The sequence below is a fragment of the Pungitius pungitius genome, chromosome 15, assembly GCF_949316345.1.
Source record: "Pungitius pungitius chromosome 15, fPunPun2.1, whole genome shotgun sequence".
Taxonomy (NCBI): Eukaryota; Metazoa; Chordata; class Actinopteri; order Perciformes; family Gasterosteidae; genus Pungitius; species Pungitius pungitius.
In genome coordinates this window covers 6,436,512-6,460,022 of record NC_084914.1, presented here as the reverse complement: position 1 = coordinate 6,460,022, position 23,511 = coordinate 6,436,512, and the positions used below count along the sequence as shown (strand labels likewise).

Here is a 23,511-nt window from a genome sequence, read left to right as displayed (position 1 = left end):
TGAATTCAATAGTCTATTTCTGACTATTTTCTATTTGTATGTTATTTATTTGAATTGACTTGAATTTCTGAAGGTCTAACAAGTAAAATATGATTCATCAATACTTGTTGGTTTTGGTCCTTTAATGGGATCACTGTAAAAAAAAATCATCAGCCTTATTATTTATTTCAACGAGTGACTTAGTTTTGTTGTCATGGTGATAATAGCACAGAGACACCCAACTACACAAGCTTACTGCTTCAAAATGTGTGCCGGGTCTAACGGCGTCTTCAAAACTGTCCCTAATGTTTGCTCACTGTGAAAAACTCACTTTCAAACTGTACCACCGGCCACATTCATTCATTCAAGCCTTTAAAAACCCTTGAGATCATTGTCTTGAGTTGAGTATCGAGGCGAAAGCCAACAATCTGACATCTACAAAATTCACTCAGATTCTATCATACTGTTCCATTATTCAACTTATGGGTGACACGTCTGACAAATACTATTAGCAGTGGAATAAATCACCGGCTTTGTTTATGGTCTTTTTATGGACTTTGTTTTGCAGAAGTTAAAAGCATTTATGACTAAATATATATTTAATTTTAAAGGAGGAAAAAACACCAGTTGTGTCTAATCTTCTTTCAAAGGAAGATGCTTAACCTTCAAGTGCACAAACTGGTGGACGACAGGTTGCATACATTTCTAAAAATACTATATTTTTTAACATGTCTCAGTCTGTGATATTTGCAGTGACAGGAACAGCGCGAGAGATGAAGTGTCTTCTTCCACTTGAATGAATCGTCAGCATTATTTTGCCTCGGGGGGGGGGGGGGGGGGGGGGGGGACCACCCGTTAAGTGGCACTTTCCCATCTCCTGCGTCTACGCCGTAACATCATGAGACCGGAGCGGCATCGCCCCCCCCCCATCGCCACGTGGCTCTGTCTCTGCAAGTCACACGCCGCTGGCACGCTGCCAGTTGTCCTTACCCCAGAATACTCAGCGGAGCCGCTGCACGCTTTGCAGGCAGATGACACAGCAGCTCCTCCCGGCCTCCCCGAGCCACGGTGTCATTTATAGCTCTTAGTGTTGCTCCACCAACGCGACGACTCTTGTGACACGTTGAATTTCTTTTTGTTTTTGTTTTGTTACAGCCTCCTCTTGGATTCAGGGCGGAGGGCTGTTGTTTGCAGGGCAGCCTCTCAGAGCAGTAAATACCTTTCACATTTTTGTTATTGGTCTTCTTTTTTTTTTTCCTCTCCCTTGGGAGGCACTCTGCTGAATCCCTGTGCTTCTCTCAAGCACTGTGCGGCTGCTCATCCACAGTAACTCATCCCCACCGTGTGTTTGCTTTCTTGGTTAGGGGTGCATAGAAGGATCAATAGCACTTTCATTGATATGCGCCTAATACAGGATGCGATTGGCTTAGCTTGGCATAAAGACGGGAAATGGGGATAAGCAGCAAGCCAGGCTTTCTCCCAAGTCTGCCTACCAACAACACTCTGTGGAACTGTTTCCTGATGAAAATCTCTGGTGGTGGTCTTGCAACCTCACTACTCAGACAAAAACTCCAGTTCAGGAAATTGCTCTATTAAATTGTTGTTACAGTTTTTTTTTTCCTGCAGAGATTAAATGAATGAGATGCAACATGTAGTTTGAGACTTTTGGTCCGTAGGAGAAGCTTCTCGCCTCGCGGCTCAGTCTCTATATAGTAATGCAAAGTCATTCTTAACTCAGGGCTGGAAATCTGGAAATTGTACTTGTTCACAGACGTCTGTTCATCCTGTCCAACCGTCTCCTCCCGTCCCTTTTCATAACAGAAATATCAATCACCACTTCCACCTTCTGGGTTCTAGCAGTGGGGGACATTGGATCTGCCTCACAGAGCCACTGTGTGTGTGCGTGTGTGTGTGCCAGTTCTGCACTTATGAACCCTCCATCAGCAAAAGGGCAAAACAAGCTCACTGTTGGATGCATCTAGCATGTCAGATTCTTATTTCTCTCAATTCCAATAATTTTGTATTGCCTACAGGTAGAAATTGATCAATAACAGTGGCTATTTAGTAGTGGAGGCATTATTATTTAGTTGTTAATTAATTGATCAACAACCCGTCTCGCTTGATGCCTCGCCCCTTAAGCCAGATCAAGGCCGAAAAGTGTGAAGTAACAAAATCTGAAAGCGATAAAAATGTCCAAAATCTGAAAATATAGAGTCTGGAAAAGGAAAAATGCAAGTCAAATATAAAAAATACCTATAAGTAGAAGAAAATAAAATAAAATAGACTGAATCAAAATGATATTCTGCCCAAAAATAATTTTTTATTTACTTATTTCTATTTTTAATACATTGTTGTATTTTTAATGTCAAACATTCTGGCCTAGATTTGGCTCCATATAAATGTTATTGATATTGACACTGAATCCATTTCCTCATTCTCTGTGTTAAATAAGCCCCCACTCCTCCTTTTCAATCTCGGGTCAGATTTTTCGATTAGTCTCAAACCATCTATTACCGTGGCAGCCCGGCCACACGATGGGACATTAATTACTTTGAGAAGATTTCCTGCGTTACTACCTTTACGTGTTCACAAAGACGCCGATCAGTGTAGCGTCTGACTGTGAGCCAGCAGAGGCATTTTAAGCGTTAATTATGAGGAGTTTAAAATGACTTTTGTCTGATTCATTTATTTGTTTTATTATAAACCTAGATCGACTTACACAAGCAAATAATAGTAAGAAAAGAATATGTTTCCCAACCTGTGGCTCGAGAGCCCCCCCACAATGCCAGAGGCCTCTCAATAGGAATTACAGTGTAGGAAAGAACTACTGACTTTTATCTAGTACTTTTATTTGTTTCTTTCTTTACAACTACCACTAGAAATATTCAAATAAAATGTCCTATGAAGAAAAATATCAGTTTATTGCTAAATATGACAAAGATGTGTGAAAGTAGACGATGCTTCATTCTCAGGAGTCATAACTATAGACGATAATCAGCCGTGGCAGATATCGTGTTGGCAGCAGAAACAGCTGCTTGTCACACATTTCTGAATGTGTTGTGTACAGGTCACACACTCTTGAGGCTGATATTAGAGGGCTCTATATGCTCTACCTCTTATCTGTCTCCCCCGTGGGCCAATATGCTACTATCTTGACTCTTCACTGCCTCTCTCTCTGCTTAATTTAATCCCCTTTTTCTGCTGCTTATCGAGATATAGTCCAAAATATATCACCAAAGCACTGTAATACATCAGGCTCAGCTGACATGAATCTGTGTGTCATGAAGGGAACATGCGATGGAACTGTTTGTAATTCTACATTTTGGAGAAGCTAAACCTCCTCATGGGAGCACTCAGTGAAGTGTAGCATCGCCTCACTGCGGCCTCCTCCTCATCCTGGGATCTGCTGATTCAGCACTATGCACTTGACGCATTTGGAAACCAGTTAGCCTGCAAGATAGAGTATCATGCATGCAGCACACATACACAGATAAATAAATAAATACACCCATAATGACTAATCCCAAACTTGATTCGCTGTGGCGCACACACTGCTTAGTCCTTATCGCCTAATCAACATCATTGCTAATTATTATTAGCGGCTAATTGCCGTATCCTGTTGTTTTCATTTCGAATCGAGCGTTAAACAACAACACTGGTCTGTTCTGTGATGGGGAATAGTCTGATGCTGTCAAACAAATGCACACAAACGCACACATGTGCACACGCGACGTGCAACATGCATCCGCACGTCGATCAGGACTGATGACTGCAGCTTTACACACGTGTGTAAAAGAAAAAAAACACGTGTGCACACCGGCTGAGCAGCGCACTCTACTGGATTACTGAAATTCCGTTAGCTCTCGATTGGTTTAGGGCTTTTTGAAGCAGTAGCTATTCACAGTAGCCTCACTGCTACAGGTGAGGGAGATTGTGCAACCATTTTCAACCTTAGATCTAATTCCAAAGGGTTCATGTTTGGCTGATGAAGCACATGCAGAGGTGGTATATTTAGACCGTGCAGGCTTAGTGCAAGTACTGCAAGCCAAAGATCGATCGTCCCTATAAAAATATCACAGCCTCATAAATCCTGGTGTAGCAGGAATTTAACGAAAAACTCTGGTGTGTGTCAGAACGTGTCCTGGGGGTCGAGAAAAAATTAAATTAAACGAGAACATCCGGCAGTTATACCCATTCATCCAAGTGTGTGTGTGTGCAGTATTAATTAATTTATTCAAACGGATTACAGCCCAGATTGAGCGCTCATTCATCCAGATCTCACTAATATAATCTGCCTCTAAACATTTCCTAGCGATTTATCTCTCTGAGCTCTGCCGCCGGCTGAGCGACATTCATTCTGTTGTGCTGTGAGTCTTAGGCTCTTCTGTCGGGGGCTGAGAAGGAGTTTATCTGCATCCAGCTGCCCGTCGCAGCTCCTTTTGTTCTCCCTCCCACCAACCCTCCCGGTCCCGCCTCCATTTCGCTGGGCTCCCCCCGCACTTATTGTTAAATCCTATTACGGGAGCCAGACGCCACTTTCTGCACTCCGTTACGGTCTCTGAGCAAAGTCGTAAATAGGCCAAGCTGTTGAGTACAGATGCTGCCGAAAATACACTTGCTGTGTTCCCATTCTTACTCATCCCTCCGCCCACACATTGGGATTCTCTGGGTGACGCCACTGTAGGATGTCATCGGGAACCTGTGCCTAAAATGATTCACGCAAACAGGCGTATCAGATTACTATTTATCCTTTTTGCCTGTAAATGCACAAATGCACAGTTTTTCCAAGATGATGTAGTGTGATTGCGTGAACGCAAATCTTTTTAAATTCTATAACATTTTGAAAGAGGAGACCCAGGGAGAATTTTTACAGTTAATCCAAATCCAGTCTTACCTGGCTTCCAACTTAAATCCAAATCTTCAAATCGACCTCAACCTCAGCTTTTAATTTCATAAAATCTTCTCATCTGAGCCTTAAACCATAATCCTCAACATAAATGAGGCTTTTTAGGATGTCTTTTGGTGGCTGCAATGACCTCACTACCTCATACTGTCTCTCAGATGGATGGAATCACACAAACCTGTAGCCGCCCCCTACATCTCAGATGTCACGATGATAATGGTGAGAGGATGAAAGAAAGGAGAACGCGGGGGGGGGGGGACTAGGGGCTGAATAAGACCAAGTAGAAAGTATGAGAGGAATCCAGGAAGGAGCTACAGGAGGAGGCCAGTTATTCAGTCAGTGAGGCGCCTGGTCTGTTCAGTCCAGGCTAACGGCGTTGCAACCACAATGTACCGACCCCGCAGGCTGGCCCAGACCCGGGGGAATAAAACCAGCTGTACCAGCACTACATCCAGCTCCCACACCAGCTGGAGCTGGCTGCCTGCATGACTGCCTGCCACTCACCAGTTGAGAACAGTGCACAGTGAAGAAAGATGTCTGTGCATGAGTGCAATTGTGTGTTATGCGACACCACTTTGTGAAGCGCTAATGTGGGTCGTATGAGTGGATTTCTCTTTCTCTCTAGTGGTCATTTACAGTATTTCCCCCAAGCATTTACCAACAGTGGTAGCAGCTCGCTGCTCCAAGTAACTTCCAATCAAAGTCTTTAGCTGTTATCTATAACACAGCCTTTAAACTAACACTAATCGTGAAATAACAAGACATGACAGCTGATGACCAAACCATAAGAAGGTGACTTTCATGTGCTCTGTAATGTGTATCTATTGCATCACTGCTCATGAAATTGTAGTTTTAGTTTATAGCATCCAAGCTGATTTAAGTTTTGACTGACAAGTAGCTGATTGACCTGGACAAAGTGTTTGATTAGTGTGTTTTTTATACCGTTGTTTCTCTGACTTCTGCACACAGTACACAGGATTCCCTGGTCGCGGCAGTCCGGGGTTGCGCGGCGCTCTGCTCAAGATGTCGTCTAATCCGCTGTCTCCCCCCCGAGAGATTAGCTCTGTCACCAGGGCTGGGAATTAGACCGCCAGCGGTGTTGGAGACACTGACACAGACACAAAGCCCAGACTAGACCAGAGGGGGAATATGGGAAGGAAGCGGGACCAGTTTGACGATTCGCACGTCTGATGTAGCCATCAAATAAATAACTGGAATAAACTGTGAATTGCGTGTGTGTGTCATCATGGAAAAACAACTAAAACATTCTCGGATAGAAATCCTGAGGATGAGGTGGCTGATATGAACTGATCTATGCATTGGTGCATAGATTTAATCACCTGATTACTTTTGACATGTAACACATTATTTAGAGATTGCACTTGACTTGAAGTGAAATATAGGAAGTTTAGTTAGGATCAGACACGAGAAAGAGATGTCAACAAGACCCTCCTCCATGTCTCCTACAGTAACATGTTGATGAAAGACAATGACTAAATATTGAGCAAACACCCTCTGTAGCAGAGAACTTCATTTAAAAAGAAAGCTGCTTCAGGAAGGTAAAATACTGCATGTCGCCGAACTCTTTCTGTAGCTGTGACCTTCCACAATATGGTTGCGTTCATCTTTTGGCGCAGTTCCTAAGTGGCCGCTCACTTCCTGTGGCAGAGCCAGCGACTGAGTCAAGGTCTGTCCCTGCTCGGGGCAAAAGGCGTTCACCCTCCCACTTTCCAGCCGTCAGCCCATGAATGATTCACACTGTCCTACTGGTCTACTTTGGCTGGCAACGGGGCGAATAGTTTGTTTTGTACAAGGCCTTAAAATGAGAGGGAAGTAGAAGACAGCTATTGTCCCCTAAGACATCCGCAGCTGAAACCCTGATGAATAAAAGTCTGTTTCGCTGAGCTCCTAATTGGGTAAAATGCTTCATTGTGTGGTAAAAAACACACAATTAATTCTCATCAATTGCCTTATGGAATTAGTTTTACAAAAGGTTGTTTTTCTGTGTCATCAATCCAGATGTCTGGTAATCATTTCCATCTTAATATTATTCTGTTTTAAAATGACTAATGTGAATTTATGTCATGGCGTAACTGATCGGCAGGACCTTTAAATAACTCCTGACAGGGCAGCAATCTGTTCCTGGAATAGGTTCACACTTGAAAGCTCTGCACTCTGCATTTATCGAGTGGAATTTCTTCCTCTCTGCCCCTCTCCTGCTCTCTTCGTTTCCTCTCTCCTTTGCTTTTTCTCGCCTTGTCTCACAGACATGATCAAATTGAATGATTTTATTAGTTGCTCAGACTAAGCCGGCGTGCAGAGGACCCTGTTTTATCCGGTCTTTGCGTGCTGTGCCTGGTACAGTATTAGCTTCAGGACAGTTTTCCCCACTGGACAGATAGATGCACCCCCCCCCCCCCCCCCTACCCCTCCTACCCCCCCCGCAGCGTTGTGGAAGCACCACGTGCCACTGAATCTGAGCCGGGGATAAGACTGTCTGTCACACTGAGCTCTGAACGGGATCCAAAACACGCTGCGGTGCTTTATACTTGCATTTCAAAAAACAAACCCAACCGAACATCCTCACCATCTGTAACTAGAGGTTTTGAGTTCTTAATGCTGAGCAGAATTAGCTGGCTGATCATTTCCAACATGTAAATCAGACGGTTTCCGTCCACTCTGTCCGTCAGCCTGGCGCGGTTAGCAGATGTTGGCCTTTGGTAGCAGCTATTACCATTACGACGACAGTGATTATGTCATCTGATCTTCAGTCTGTATTAGAGTAACTACTTCCTTATTAGACGTGGATTTGACCTGATGATGGAAATGTAATGTAAGAGATCCACGTAGATTAATGTTCTTCTGGCCTTTTGCAGAGTCTGCTTCATATTAGGGGAGACGGTGCAAATGGTAACAAACGTATTTGTTCCAATTGCTTGGTGTTATGTCTGTCTCAACACTGGCATTGTGATCTATGGACATGGATAGACATAGATAGGATCCTAAAACTACAGAGATGCTTACTATTGAATTCACAAAGCCTCATTTTTTGCTTCAAGCCTTTTTGTTTAAATGATGTTTTCCTTGAGCAGCATGTTGAACATGATTACATGTTTTACCTCCTCCATCTTTGTTCTTTTCCAGACTGCGGCGAGGAGACGAGGAAGCAGGGAAACATTTAAAGATAAGAAGTCCACGAGTCAGGTAAAAACATTTTTAAAGATATTTTTCACTCCAGTTCCTCAGAACTCACCATCATGAAACATAGTTGGCTGTAGGTTTATAGAATGATCAGCTTCTTGATACAATATCAACAAATTCCCTGAGAACAACATTATGTACCGGCTGTGTGGCCAAACCTCTATAGTGTATAAATTAATTATATATATACATATATATCTAAATGAAACTTCTGTCATTGCTATCACCCTGCAAGGAGGACAGTGCAGACCTCAGATGCCAGCTCCAGTTTTCCAAAGAGGAGTCCGGCCTGATGAGAAAAAAGATGGCGAAGCTCGGCCGGGAGAAGGACGAACTGGAGCAGGAGCTGCAGAAATACAAGTCGGTCTACGGGGACGTGGACAGTCCCCTTCCGCTGGCCGAGTGCCCCGGCGGGGGGCCTCACACCACCCGAGAGGCTGAGCTGCGGTTACGGCTCAAGCTGGTGGAGGAAGAGGCCAACATCCTGGGCAGGAAGATCGTGGAGCTGGAGGTGGAGAACCGCAGCCTGCGGGCGGAAAACGAGGACATCCGGGTCCAGTACGAAAGGGACTGCTTCGGGCGGGAGCCGTTCTCCAGCATGCCCTCGTCGCCCTACGGCTGCGACGCGCTCGATTCGGCCAGCGAGCTGCGTCGCCATCTGCAATTTGTGGAGGAGGAGGCTGAGCTGCTGCGCCGCTCCATCTCAGAGATCGAGGACCACAACCGGCAGCTGACGTCTGAACTCAACCGCTTCAAGTTCGGGCCCGGCAGCGGCAGCGGCTCTGTCGGCGAGGAGGGCGGCGAGGGAGGCCTGTTCAAACCGGGCAACGGAGGAAACGGGATGATGATGGAGGAGCTCAAAGCGGCTCGCATGCAGATCAACGAGCTGAGCGGAAAGGTGATGAAGCTGCAATACGAGAACCGGGTCCTCGTGTCCAACGTCCAGCGCTGCGACCTGGCCGCACACCTGGGCCTGCGCACCGGCAGCCCCCGGGACAGCGACGCGGAGAGCGACGCCGAACGCCGCGAGGCAGCCGAGGAAGAGGAGGCCGGGCGTCTTCTTCTCCTGCAGCCCAAGAGGGAGGGGCCGATCGGGGGCGAAAGCGACTCCGAAGACCTGTTTGAGAAAACCGCCACCACCTCGGGGTTCGGAAGCGTCAAGCCGTCGGACGGCAGCGAGCTCAGCGCGGCGGAGATGGCCAGCCGCAGGAGAGAAGAGCGCGAGTCGTTCACCAACGTGAAGCGCGAGGCGGATCGGCTCGGGAAGACGGTGGATCGGCTGATCACGGACACGGACAGTCTGATCTTCGAGGGCAGGCTGCTGGTGACCACGGGAGAGAGCCTGGAGGAGGTGGAGGCGTCTGGATCCAAACCAGACACCCAAGTCCTGGACACCATCAACACTCGCATGAAGGCTTTCCGCACTGAGCTACACATCTTCATGGAGAAGCTGGACCACGTGGGGGAGGGGCTGAGAGAGAGGACGGACGATCTGTCCCCCATGCCGAACCTCACAGAGTCCAGCAGCTTCCTGTCCACGGTCACCTCCATGTCCCGGGACTCTCCCATCGGCACTTTTGGACGAGACCTGGCCACAGACTTCCAGGTAAGTCCCAGGGAGGGACTTCTTCTGGCCTTTTCTGCTGCTGTTGGTGACATATTGAGAGGTTTTCTTTCTGTGGCTGCTTGGTACTTTTGCATGAAGAGAAATCTCGATATAATAATTAAGGTGACGGCACGTCAGCAAGTATGGCAGTTCGCGATGATGAGGAAAAAGTCAGTACTTTATATGATGCAAACAAGTTCTTCTTTAAATCCTTCCATCGGGACATTGATTGGCATCCAACCTCGAAAGCAGCACTTCTGATCTGTCTGTAGCATGGACAAAACATTATTGCATCTAGTAGCTTCTCAGCAATAGACAAAAGTCTCTGGTCTGCAAAATCCAAATCTAATAGTAGACAACCACGAGAAAACCCCCTTGTGTATTTGTAAATGTTCATTAATTTAGGTTTAATTTGAATGGCCCTAAGTGTGCAGTTTTAGTTCAGCATTCAGGGCCCAAAAAACTAATTAAAGACACTGGCAGCGCTGTGCGTCTTTAGCAGGACTCACACCGTCCACAGCCATGCCTGTCAATGTGAATCTCATTAAGTTGTAGGGCAACATAGCTTTAGGATCGGTTCTGATTCTTTCAAGTCTATCTAAGTTCAATCTTTATATGCCAGTATGCATGAGGAGTATAAGATATACCTTTGTGTCTCCAGCTGGTGAGCTCTGTGAAATAAAACTGTGGTGTGCTGTGAAAAGACTCTAAGTTTGAAAAGGTGTGGAGTTATGAAGTGAGATTACCAGACATGTGCATCCTCTAATCTCTGCTTCAGGCAAGCGGATCGAGGCGTCATTAGCCGCTACTGGCTTCAGGTTGAGGTTAAGTTGTTGCAGGCGCCAGGTTTTTGAAAAGAATTCATGAACTAAAAGGAGAACAGGACTGATTTTAATCAAACCTTTTTCCATCGCAACAATACTGTTATCGGACATAGCTAATATAAGGCTTTACCAATTTAATTGTTCCAAATTTGTGTCCTCTCTAAGAAGTCTGACTTATTCCAACCTGGTCTTAATGAAAGTTCAGAGTTGACAGGACCCTCCGCGCAAAAGAAGAGCAAATTAATTAATACAGAGCGGGAAGTCAGGGCATCATGATTCTCAATTTCCGATGTTAAAGCAGGAGTAGTTAGTATAACCCCCACAGGTATATCTAGTTAGTACGATGCCACTCTCTGATTCTCTCTGTGTTTGCGTGTTCGTTTATTGTGAAGCAGAATTCGCTAGAAGTCACCCACTTCTTGCAAGAAACTCAGCTGGTACAAGAGCATCGATAGAGCGATGAGGTTTGACAGACTTGAAAAATCCGAACCTGTCCTTTAAAGCCCCAATGGAAAAAAAAAAGAAAAACAGAGAGATGTCCTAATCGGCGGCCGCGCTCCGACCTGAGCCACCCAGCTCCACCATGCCGGCATTAACCGCCACCCCCCTCTCTCCAAACCACCATCGCTATCAGCTGCCACATCTACATCTGCATCTCCATGCACATCCTCACAGCCAGCAGCCCTGCCTGCATCTTTTTCCCTGCACCCAGCTAGGAGCAAATGGGGTGGGGTGGGGGGGGGGGGGCTGTCTCAGGAGGCTGCTTGACAGGGTGCTTGGTATGAATGGAGTACTAAAGGGGCTGAGGCAGCTTGGTCCATTCGGCTTGATTCAAAGCTTTTCCTGCCGTCTGCATGATGAAGTATCTTCTCCTCCTGACAGCTTGGTTGCACCACGCCGTCGTCTGTGTGACTCATTCGGAGGCACAAAGGGTGTGTTGGCTATTATGTTGGCACCACAGATCAACACAGACGAGACACGTGGGATTTTCTTTTTTTACTCCACGGTGTTGCCAAGGAAACAAACCATAAAAAAAAATGTGTGCACTGTCTAAAATAACCTGTTGTTGAATAAAGACAAAAAAAAAACGAGTTGCATGGCGCTGCAGTGCGAGTCGCCTGTGGACGAACCCCGCTGGCTGTCATCCTGACTTCTGTTCTTGTTTTATCGCCTCTTAGTGTGAGTCAGCATGTCAACACGCCGTCTACTCTCCCAAAGCAGGTTCATTATCTCTGTGCTGCACGACCAGGCAGCCGCCTTGGGTGCGCAAAACATTTTGCCACTTCGAGAATCCAATCCGCTTTGTAGCAGTAAGGGAGTGAAGCCTCCTGCATGCCGATTCTATCTAATGATTTGTTTTGCTCTTCCACGGCTCTCTGGTTAGTCTGGATGAAGCTGGGTGGTTTTGGAGAAGCTAACCTCTGTACTAACAACTCACGCCTGTTCAAAGAGGCCTTTGTCCACTTTGAGTGTTTTAAAAATAAATGAAAAAACTGTAGAGTAGTGGCATTTAAGATGAGTGGAATAAGAGCATAGGTAAATTAGGTAAATATAATTAGTAAATAAAAGAAAATTAAATATCTACAGAAGATTGACATGTTATCAGAGTCTTGTAATTCGATCATATTTCTAGCATAATAACAAGCACCATATGTCATAATGACAAGATTTTCATCTCAGAATTATCTTTTCATGAAGTGAATATGACACAAAATAACCGTAGTATCCTGCAGTTTCAATCTTTATAATGATTTTTCATTAGCCAAATCATCAAGTACAATTTGCATCTGAGTTTTACCGAACAATCGTGTGATAAAAGTATAGATATGAGATGATAGTTTCTCATTTGTACCAGAAGTTTATCTTGTATGCAAGACATTGACTTAGTGTTGGGAAACTCATTGCTTAGTTACAAGAAGCTGATTGTGAAGGAAACACAGAAGCTTGCACACCTATTAGTATATCTGTATATCAGAAAGATCTTCTAATGGTTAGAAAGGATTTCTCTTATACAATACAAAATCATGAAAAAACTCAAGTCAACCATTTTTAGAATACTTTGACTCACTTTGATGTCTATGATCTTATTATTAAGTTTAAAATGTTCACATACTTATCCCATCTGGTAGAATTCAAACATGCCGCTCTTGTAATAATAGTAATAATAATAATGACGAGTTATTGTAAATACAAGATATTCAAGTCAAAATAATGAGATTATGTCCGAGTGCTGCACACTAATGTAAAAAGAAAGCATCCTCACTGAGAAATAAACCCTGGCCCCTGCTAACCCTTTACTGACGCCTCTAATGCCTCCTGTGTATTTTAAATGCTGTACCTTCTGAAAGCGATGTGCATCATGCAGGCTCAAGATGAAACCTCCCTTAGCTGACCTCTTCTCCACAACACGCAGCTTTGCACAGGCATGCGTTGGAAGGCTTTGGCGCGCTAGCTCTCTCGCTCTGCAGTTTGCCGCCGTATCTCTCAGCTGATGGTTTGGACTCATGTGTCCCTCATTGCATGCGCTTCATAACAAGTGTTTTGCATTCTCCCCCCCCCCCCCCCCCCCCCCCCCACCCCGAAACCCCCCCCCCCCCACCCCCCGATTCCTTCTCTTTGTTCCTCTTTGTGTTCCCGCCAGATGTTTCAGCCCATGATTTTGTTCATCCTCATTCTCGTTCTCTTCTCATCTCTCTCATACGCCGTCATCTTTAAGTTGGTCTTTCTCTTTGCGCTTTTTTTCTTACTGTAGTCAATTTGTGCTTCTTCACACCGTGCCGTCTGTTAATTTCCCCCCTCCACCTTATATTCTTTACCCATTTTTCTGTTTTCTTTTTGCTTTAATTTTTCCCCGTCCGCTGTTCCGCTCACCCCCCCCCCCCCCCCCCCCGTCACGCTGTTTGTCGTCTTACGGTCTGTTTCGTCCACAATCCACCTCACACGTCGTTCCTAATGCCACGACCATCACCCTGCGTCCCACGTCCTGCACCTGTCCCCCCCCCCCATCTCCCTGTGCCCTCACACCCCCCACCGTCCTCACCCTCCCTTTACCCCTCCCCCTCCCCCACCCTGACCCCCACGTCACTCACAGTCCGTTCAGAGGGATGAGCTGGAGTGGCGTCTAGGACAGGAGCGAGGCGTGGAGCCCCAGAGCCAGAGCCAGAGCCAGAGCCAGAGCCAGGGTTGGGGCCAGGCCCCGAGCAGGGGAGCCAAAGGACTCACTAGGTACCACAGGCCCCTGGCTTTAAGAGCAGAGGTCAGTGCCTCCCTCCCTCCCTCCCTCTATCTCCCTTTGCACCTGTGGGACTGAGTTGACACAGGCTCCACACTATGAGCCCCGCACAGGGGCCTTCTGTCCACCCTGGACAAACTATTTAAATGGATTTGAAGACGTATCTGCTTTGGTTTGGTCTGGTTCTCTGTGTGAGCGACAAGTCCTGTCTTTCCAAAGGCAAAGTGTAGCAAAATGCAACTCTGCAGAGATTGTAGACGCTCCCAAAACCATGTCATTTTTAATTAAATGAGTTGTGATACAGACAAAAATAATCTGATCATGATTTTAGAGAATGCAGCTTGAAATCATTGAGACACCTCAAATGAAACAGAGTAAAAGGTACGGAATCAGTGTCATTAAAACTGAAAATGTTAACTTGCCCTTCAGCGAAGCAGTTTCTAGCTTTTAAAGGTGGCGGTTAGTTCTGAGGATCTGCTTTAACAGATTAAAACCTTAAAATTAGGGCTGTCAAAAATAGCGCGTTAACGGCGTTAATTAGCTGTTTGTTGTAAATTACGTCAATTTTTTTGACGCATTTCACGCATGCGTAGTGTGACAAATGATTCAGGTCAGGAAATTGACTCTTCTTCTAGAGAATGCACTTCATCCTTTACAACACATTACTGCCACCTGCAGGCATACGTCAGGCCGTCAGGTTCAGCAAGTCAGAGACCCGCCCCTCCCCCCCCCCCCCCCTCTTTGCAGCGCCAGTCGTTCTAATCGCCGCGCTCGACTTCAAGGTGTAACCTTTATTATTGTTCGGTCTGAAACAGCGCGCCCAGTGACGGGTGGTGCAGCAATATTGTTGTTCGGGTGGAAATCGGGAGAAAGGTCGGTCCGGGAGATTTTCGGGAGGGGCTTTGAAATTCGGGAGGGTTGACATGTCTGGTCATGTCTGGTCATCGCAGCCCTGAACCATCAGGAGCACAAACTCACAGCAGAGTGGGATAAACTGCAGAGGCTCGAGACCCTTCTAGAGCCATGCAGGGAAATCAGTCTGTAACTTATCAAATAACATTGCTTTGATTATTTGATAATAATCTGTGCATTATTTTTTTGATTATTTAAAAAAAAATCAAATATCAATAACATGTATTTATGTAAAAAATAATAATGATGATAATAATAATTATGTATCTGTGTCCTGTTATTTATCTTTAGTATGCATTTCAGAAAGAAAAAATGGTTAGGATTCAGGTGTGATTAATCATGATTAATCCACTGAAAATTTTGATTAATTGGATTAAAATTTTTAATCATTTGACAGCCCTACTTAAAATATATATTTTTATAAATCTCTGGTTGCATCCTCAACGTTTTTCTCTCTCTATGCGTATGTGCATTTAAAGTCCATTTTAACGATGATGTTTGTGCCGTGAGTAGCCTTCACAATCTCTACCAAAATATACAAAGTGAAGCTGAGCACTATACATTTGGCTCATTTTGAGATTTGTTGGTTACGATCAGCCCCTCTATACACTCCAGCTACGGTCATTTTGATTTCACTTCATTCATTCTACTTTCACACTAAATATACACCCCCACAGCCACTGATTTGTATTTTTTTATTATTTTAAAATATTTTATTCAACATTTTTGCGACCGCCTTTTAAATTCACGCTCATGTTTCCATAACATTTTCGTAAAACTCCAGATTTGTGAGGAGTTCCAAAATGATAATTGCTTCCATCCTGCTGGTGGACAGCTTGTTGCCCTCTGAACCAGCGTGACACAGCTACGGCGTATATCGACTGCAGGCCGCACGCATGCGCTCGGCGCATCGCGGCCCGAGTGTGCGCTCTGTCGTCACTTCATCACCACCAGCTGCACCGCCACGAGTCTAAGTACACGTGAAAGTGCCGTTTAAACAGAAATGTCACCGTGCACACGATCAGGGAGTCGCGTAGCAACGGTACTACAGCACCGTGCAGCTCCAAACCTGTTAACCCCCCCACTCCTTCCCAGTGACTCGTTGATGAAAGCGGCTGCACACCGGATTTTGCTGCCTCACGCTTATGTTCGTGGACAAATTTCCCACTGTTGCGTAATGCAGAGATCTGCCAGCAGTGATGTGAGGCGTTACTGTAACAGTTACACACACACACACACACACACACACACACATACACAAACACGCGACGTGGATTCCTTTGTGTCGCCGTGTAATCTGTCAGGTGAAATGAAACGAATGTGAAAGCGGCTCAAATACGGCCGGATTAGCTCTTCGCTGTGGGCCTGCGTGATTTGACTTTGGGCCGACAGAGAGGGGATCCGGGGTCAGCGCGCGCCGAGCAGCTCGCCCTCCCGTCGGAGGGTGCAGTGAACGCCCGCTCGGATGAAAGGAGGAAAGCTCATTTTAAAATACATTTTTTTTAAAACGCAGCAATTTTCCAAATTGCCAAAGTCTGCGCTGTTATTCTTAGGAGGACGGACAGGACAAGTCTTGTAAGAGAGTTGATGAATCATTGCATTCAAAGCCATTAACATAAGCACCTCATTTTATTCACCTGTGGGAAGGACCTACAGTGCATTGCTGGGAAATAATTATTTATTATATTAATAAATACTTAGAGGAAGCTTACTGAGCCTTTCAGACGTTTCCTTGGTGTCGTTGGATAATTAAGTTGGACATGGTTTTGAGAAATACACCCTATTATTTATACATTTATGGATATATATATATATACACATAGGCTTTTCAGTGCTGCTCAGGGGGGTTTTAGATGTAGAGAACAAATCTAGTAATCATCTCACACACAAGACCTTGTGATTTTGTTTGTCTATCAAATGCAGCTTGACAGAATGATAGTGAGGTGCCAATGTGTGATGTCATTTCATCCAAAGTGTTTTAAAGTAAACGTGCGTGTGCTGTTGCGGGCGCAGCTCCGCGACACGCCTGCTTCTGACCTCCAGTTTCGTCTGGATCACGAGCGACGGCTGAGAGCAGCGACGGAGGAGCAGGAGGCCGTCGTTTCTTTTCCTCAGGTACAGACCAGGCGTTTGAGCGTGTAGGAGCACCGGGACGTTTAACGTGTCTTCATTAAGTGTCTTCACGGGAGAGGAAAGAAAGTTTTGCTTTAATATGCACTCCTGCATTAGATTGAGAAGGATTATCTTCGTTATGTCACGTGCAATTTACACTCATTCCCTGTCTGTACTTAAATAATCTTTTTAATCAAAGTTGAAGTATGTTTTTTTTTTATACCATTGCTTAGACAAAAAAAAAGCAATTTGAATATATACATATAAATCCTTTTTTAAATGGATGACCAAATGGATCGCCACACAATAGACATACTAAAACATGACATTTTTTTATCCTACTTATGGATAAAAATGATACGTTACCGCCACGTGCCTCACTCACTATTGATATTGGAAAATGACAGTTTTTAATTCAATTCAAACTTTTATTTCAGACTCCAGATAGTACAAAACAGTAAAATATATATATATATAAAGATTAAAAAAAATACACACACCTTTTTGCAGTCAAAGTGAAACGGGTCTTTCCGCCGGTCCGTTTCTCAGCAGGAAGACGAGCGACTGCGTCTGGAGGCCCAGCGCGGAGGTCTGAACCTGCAGGGACTTCAGACCCATGAAGTGCCCTGGCCCCAGGAGAGAGCCACGCTGCAACAAGAGGTCCGCCTCTTCAGACGCAACAACATCATCTTCTACATGAAGCTCCGGTGGATCCTCACGCACTGGAGGCTCGGCAGCAAGGACGACTGCGGGGAGGAGGCGGGGAACCCGGAGGTGAGTCGGAGGTTTGATGAGTGTGAGGTTCGAGACTTTGTCAGCACATTTTCACTCGTTTTCGCTGATGCAAACACGGCAGCTTTCACAGGTCTTTCTGTTTGCATTGAATGGGCGGTTTGATATTGTTATTATAATTTGGTCCTGTCCTTATGTTGCTTGATAGCGGTATGAATGTTTTTTTTTTTTAATAGACTTTCTCACTTTGTGAGATTCCCTGTTTTTGTGTTGACATTACACCAATTCATATTTTTTCACTGCACCTCCGCAGAGACCACAGAGCAGTTTGGCTCTGTATTTTTACCTGCATTTTCTGTTGTCATCAATTTATTCATGAGGCATTTTGTGAAACCGGTGTGGGTCTACAGATGGTGCAGCAGTGTGCAGCCCATGTGTCCTCGCAGGACGTTAACATCCCGCCCTTGAATTTTAATCCCAACAGAACCTTTGCTCAAGTCAAGTTTGTTTTTAAAGCCCTCAAAAGGCTGCAACACAAAAGTATTTTAAATGAAATGGTTGTTGCGAAGATGTGATGGAAAAGTACTGAGCACATGAACTCAACTGAGGAAAATCAGGAGTTCCTCTCCCATTGCATGCTGGGATAAGCTCAGCGACCGTGAGCCTGAAACAGAACGTGTTGGTGCGGAAATAAAACGAGCGCACGAATAACAACACAGGCTTCTCGTGGCCGTATCATCTGTTCCAGTTGGAGAAGTTGGAGGGCTTCCCAGAGCTGGGAGTGATAATGGAGCAGGCGCAGGGGGAGTCGGATCAAGATGACAGACTGTGTTTACCGCAGACTCCCGAGAACGTCCCGGACCCCGGGCCCATCGTCCCTCTGGCGTCACCCGATCGACACCCGCAGCATCCCAGACAGGTACAACGGTTACAACTCCTCCCACCTTTGTTTTGGGAATACTTTGATTTAAACAAAATATCCACTACAAGCCTAATGCAACCTGTTTTTAAAGTATAACCGAGTGAATCCTTTACTGTATTTACCAAAAGATAGTATACAGTTACATATGTATACAGTCACACATTTAACAATATAAGTTATAATACAAAATAGTATTCTGCTTTGCATTTTGTTATTGCCTTCCCCATTTCAAGTGCTTATTATTATTATTATTATAATAAATGTTTATTTCTATCGTAGTATCTGATTTCTCAATCGGTGCGCTGAGCTTTTACATTACATTTTCCCGTTGCTCATTGTGTCAAATGAATGTTTGTTTTTTATTATTATTAGAGCAGTTTGGCATGGAATGCAGATGAGATATTTGGCCTACATAGAGGCAGTAATTATTTTTGAGGACACAAAAACATGGATTCTCATCAGTTGCATGCAAAAGGACAAAAGGAGCTTCTGTTCTGCAGGCTGACGAAGGTTTGGCCTGTACGTGAGATCAGTGCGTCCGGCGACCAATTTGCCCCACTGTAAAGATAAAGAAAGTACACAAGTATTTGTTAAGAAGGCCCAAGTACTGTACTGCACTGTGTTTTTATTTTTTCATAACAGAAATGGTTTGACATTTGATGTTTTACTTTACTTACAGAGGACTATATTAAGCTTCATGCATGAGAAGTGCAGACTTGCTTTAGTAAGCACTTGCACACATGAGTACTCCAGCAGAGCCGATGATCAGTCCTGCAGCCCGGCGTGAGATAATAGTCTTTTAAGCCGTAGAGAGGTCATTGAAAGTTTTAACGAAAGACTTGGACAAGCAGTTTGGCAGCTTGGTGGGAGAAATAAATATATACGTGCATGTGCAAGTCATTAACTGCACTTTGGCAGATGAGGTATGGTGCATATGCATATCGGTGACAACCTCACTGTCTCATAATAGTTGTCAAATCAGCTTGAAATACCTGCAAAAACGCTTTCAATGGCCAAATTAGGTTTAGCGGGGATGTTTGTTCCAGCAGGCAGCACACTCTGAGACACCAAGGATGATGTCACCAACAGTTGAGGAGGGTGGAAATCACCAGGAGGGGATGCAGAAATGTGATCATTGCCTCCTCTGATGGGATTAGTTTTTTACTCTGGGAAACTTTGTACATTGTGGTGTACAAATAGCTTGGCGTCTTTATATTCAAGGTTTCCAGTGGATCTTTTGAACGCTTAGTTTTGATAGTCATCAAAACTATTTGGGATGATTTTGAATCCTCAATGAAGACGACTGCTTTCCGTTTGGGGCGTTTTGGTAGAGTTTGTGGTTAAGATGTACAGTACATTGTAATTTAAACAAGTTCACTTCTTTCCCTCCTCATTTTCAGAGGGTTTGGGTTTAAAAGATATCAATTAAAACCTTCTGCAGCTCAAACAGACAAATAGACAGATAATACCAAGCTGCACTACTGGTACTAAACTGCTAGCTGGCAAACCTGTTTGATAAAAATCCTTTTTGAAGCTTTGTAGATAAAAAAAAAAAAAAGTTCAATCAGGGATTCCATGCAATTAAAAAGATTTTCTGATGCTCATATGATGCATATCTAGATACTCAAAAGAAGAAAAGGGAAGGTTGTTGTATCTGCTCCAATAGAAAGTTGTTTATTCGAGGTCCCTTTTTTCTTCCTGGTTATTTTCTTAGGATTATTTTTTTATTTGGCAGCTGAGCTCATATCGTGTTCACAGGCTGGCAGAGTCGCTGTAGTGAAACCTGGAGGTGATGTTTTACTCACAGACTCCTTTGTGCTTCACAGCCCCTTCCACGACCCGAGGCCGACCCGCTCCTCACCGCCACAAACTCTCTGCATCAAAATTTTACCTTAATACATACTTAAATTCCTGCACCAATCAGACGCATTTGACTTCGCTTCAAGTTAGGATTTGAGCGCAAGATGTTATGCGCAAGCATCAGTGGGTTCAGATGTCCACGGGTGTCCGAGTGTGTGCTTGAAGGATGGTTTTAATCCGAATTGTCTCGGTGCAGTTCGGGGAGAACCGGCATGTGCTGCAGGCCCTGCGGACGCTGCTGGAGGAGTTTCAAGTGGAGCTGCGGGAGGAGGCGGCGCGGCGGAGCCAACTGCAGCAGTCCTACGCCAATGACAAAGCCGCCTGGGAGGTCAAGTGGGCGGAGATGAAGGGCCAGTTCGCACAGGTACAGATGGCGTCTCAGCGCCCACCTCAAAGGCAACGGAACACACTCGCCGTGCCTTAAATAAGCAGCGAGGTGACAGGAAACATGTTGCCTTCTCCGTGGGCAGAATCCCACTCGGGGCAAAGCGGTAACAAGGGGGGGGGAAAAAACAGAACAATTATTTTTCTTTTTTCTTCACTCCCCCAGTTACATAGAAATGGACGGGACTACAATTTATAATCATCCTTCAACGGTTCAATTAAAACAGGAAGGACGGCTTCCAATGAGATGACAATATGATGAATTGCCTGATGGGCACTAATGTCTGTGCAAACTAATTCATTCAGCGCTTCAAAGTGAACTCAAACGCGGCTTAAAGCACTTTCTTATTTTCCTTATGGGAGTTTAAATACTTTGTAGATCAGGTTCGGAGTGCAAGATAAGAGAGAATGACGAGCTGATGCCACTTACGGAGTTCACAGACACGAAGTTCACCGATTTTTAGGTCAATATCAAAAATGTTTCAATTTAGAGTCATAGTTAAGGCCTATTTTTCGACAATTGCATTTACAACATTGTAAAAAGAAGAATGTGTTCAGAACTATGTCTTTGGTAAAGAATGCTCAGTTAAGTCAGTTATGTCACACTGTTCACATTACAAAGCAATCGACCTGTTTGCAGAGAAATGAGCCAAACTAACTGAGATATTCAGTTCAACATGTGATGGCTTTATATTTAAAAGGTATAGACTATTCTTACTGTAGGTGGTTAATGAAATACTACAATTTAATTGGAAAGGTACAACAGTGTGGCCCAGAGGGATTTAGCTGTGATTTGTTTTGGTCTAGTTCGATTCTCGTCGTCTTGATTCAATCTTGAGATTCAGGACAGGTGGCCAACAATGAAAAAAAAAAACGTAACCGATAGTAATCCATTTGAGAGCATTGGATATGTTGTTTCTTTCCCAAATGATATGAAAGATGAAATTTGAAAACCGACAAGTAATATCTTTTCACAGCTACGTTAAAATAGTAAACTGCAGCTTTGTGAACAAACTAAGCAGTAGATTTATAGGAGGAGGATGATCTTTTTAACTCTCCTCCACTCTCCTCCATATTGAGCTCTACTCTTGCTGCACCGAGCTTTGTCCTGATTAACACTTGAAATATGCCCTTAAACTACTGTTTTTTATTCATTATTACTCAGCCCAGCAGAGCAGAGCAGAGATGGAAATTACACTTAGCAGTGTCTTTATATATGGATTGATTTTTTCCGATATTAATATCATGCTGGCTCATGTTTCATTCTGTGGTTTGGAGGCTGGTGCTGTGTCAACTTCAAAGCGACTTTCTATATTTGCAATGTGGGACATCTTGGTTCTCAGCATTACGTCGGCAGCTACTGCTGCACACGTTGTCCTCGCCGGTACGCCACCAGACCGTTTTCAATCCCGGCGTAAAAGCCTACAAGACAAATATTTGAATGGGAGTCGCGTAAGCTGAGGTTTTGGTGCGGCTTTGACTTGCTCTTCACACAGCTCCAGTGCTGCAGACTCTTTGTCTGTAACATTGTGTTGGGGGATCAAAGCTCTGTTGTAGCTTCCCTTCCGTCCCTCTGCAGCATTAAAGATTTACGTCCTCCCACCGGCGACTTCATTCATTCTCTGTCAGCTACCAAACAGACTACTGGTCATTCTGCATCTCTACATTCTACACCGATCTCATTGTGTTCCTTTGTCAATACAAGGGATTTGGGGTCAGGTTTCAAGCTGCCCCATGTGCGAATGAATCAGCGGTTTGCATCTCCGGGGTGCTCTAGTCTTGAAATGAATGGGTATGAAATCCGTCAGTAGATGTTCCTCTCGTTAATATTAAAGCCGGTTACAATCTATCCATCATCACCTGTGTCTTTGCTCTTCAATCAGCTGGAGGAGGAGGCACAAGGCAGGGTGCGAGGCGAGGCTCAGGGAGGGGAAGGGGATCCGGCCCAAGAACCCCAGTGGGCCCTGGAGCTGGAGCGCGAGGAGCACCGGCGCCTGCTGGCCGACAGCCACAGCGCGTCCCTGGACCTCCGCTGGAAGCTGCAGCACGGAGAGAAGAGGTGGAGCCGCGAGAGGGGAGAGCTGCTCGGGTGCTTCGACCGGGAGCGGCAGGAGTGGGAAGCCGGCACGAGGGAGCTCCAACGCAAGATGGAGAAGGTGCGAGACGGGAAGAGTTACAGGAGAAAGTGGATTCGTTTAAGAGGAGGAAATGAATCAAACGTTTTTGACGAAACAATCCCACCACAGGGTCCATTTAACAGCTGGATCCGGAGGCTTCCTCAGCAGATGCAGTCCAAATTTCCGTTTTATTTCTGGGCAGTTTTTTGAAATTCTAGTCCACATATGATGAAAAGGTGACGTTGGATGCTAACTTTCAAACATGGAAAAAGGAGTTGACAAAACAATCACAAACTAAGGTGCATGTGTAATGAAATTAAAAGCTAATTAAAAGCCTGGGGAATGTTAATGATTAAACAAAAGACATCTCCTTAATAATATTTTTTTACATTTAATTGATGCACAATGGAATTTTTAAATAATGTTGCAGCCCTGAAACTACTTTTAGCTTCACTTCTCTACAAACTTTACAGATCAAACCGTTAAAAAGAGCACAACAAACCATCTGAAGCATTGGCTTGTGAATGTGTATGTTTGTGTTTGTTTGTGTTCAATTAGATACCAGGGCCCCCGAGGAGAAATAGTGCATCTCCCCTTTTTCTTTCTTTTGAACATTTCTGAGTTCATCTGAAGAACGTGTTTCCGTGCTGGTGAATACGATACGGAGTATTTATGTATAAAGTGGGCACCGGAATACTAACACCTTCTGAAAACTAAAGAAAAACTG

The 23,511-nt window shown here is 44.7% G+C and overlaps 1 protein-coding gene across 4 annotated transcripts in view; it reads left to right on the top strand.

Moving 5' to 3' along the window:
- LOC119209681 (microtubule cross-linking factor 1) overlaps positions 1–23,511 on the top strand; it is a 44,817-nt gene that overhangs the window by 11,162 nt on the left and 10,144 nt on the right. For all 4 annotated transcript variants that reach the window (XR_005119573.2, XM_037459160.2, XM_037459162.2 and 1 more), the window contains exons 4-10: positions 8,027–8,086; positions 8,319–9,689; positions 16,671–16,772; positions 17,319–17,543; positions 18,250–18,420; positions 20,480–20,647; positions 22,551–22,823. Coding sequence is in view for 3 of the 4 variants with exons in the window: in XM_037459160.2 (XP_037315057.2) it covers positions 8,027–8,086; positions 8,319–9,689; positions 16,671–16,772; positions 17,319–17,543; positions 18,250–18,420; positions 20,480–20,647; positions 22,551–22,823 (2,370 nt within the window). In the remaining variant the exon portion in view is untranslated. The remainder of the gene's footprint in view (positions 1–8,026; positions 8,087–8,318; positions 9,690–16,670; positions 16,773–17,318; positions 17,544–18,249; positions 18,421–20,479; positions 20,648–22,550; positions 22,824–23,511) is intronic.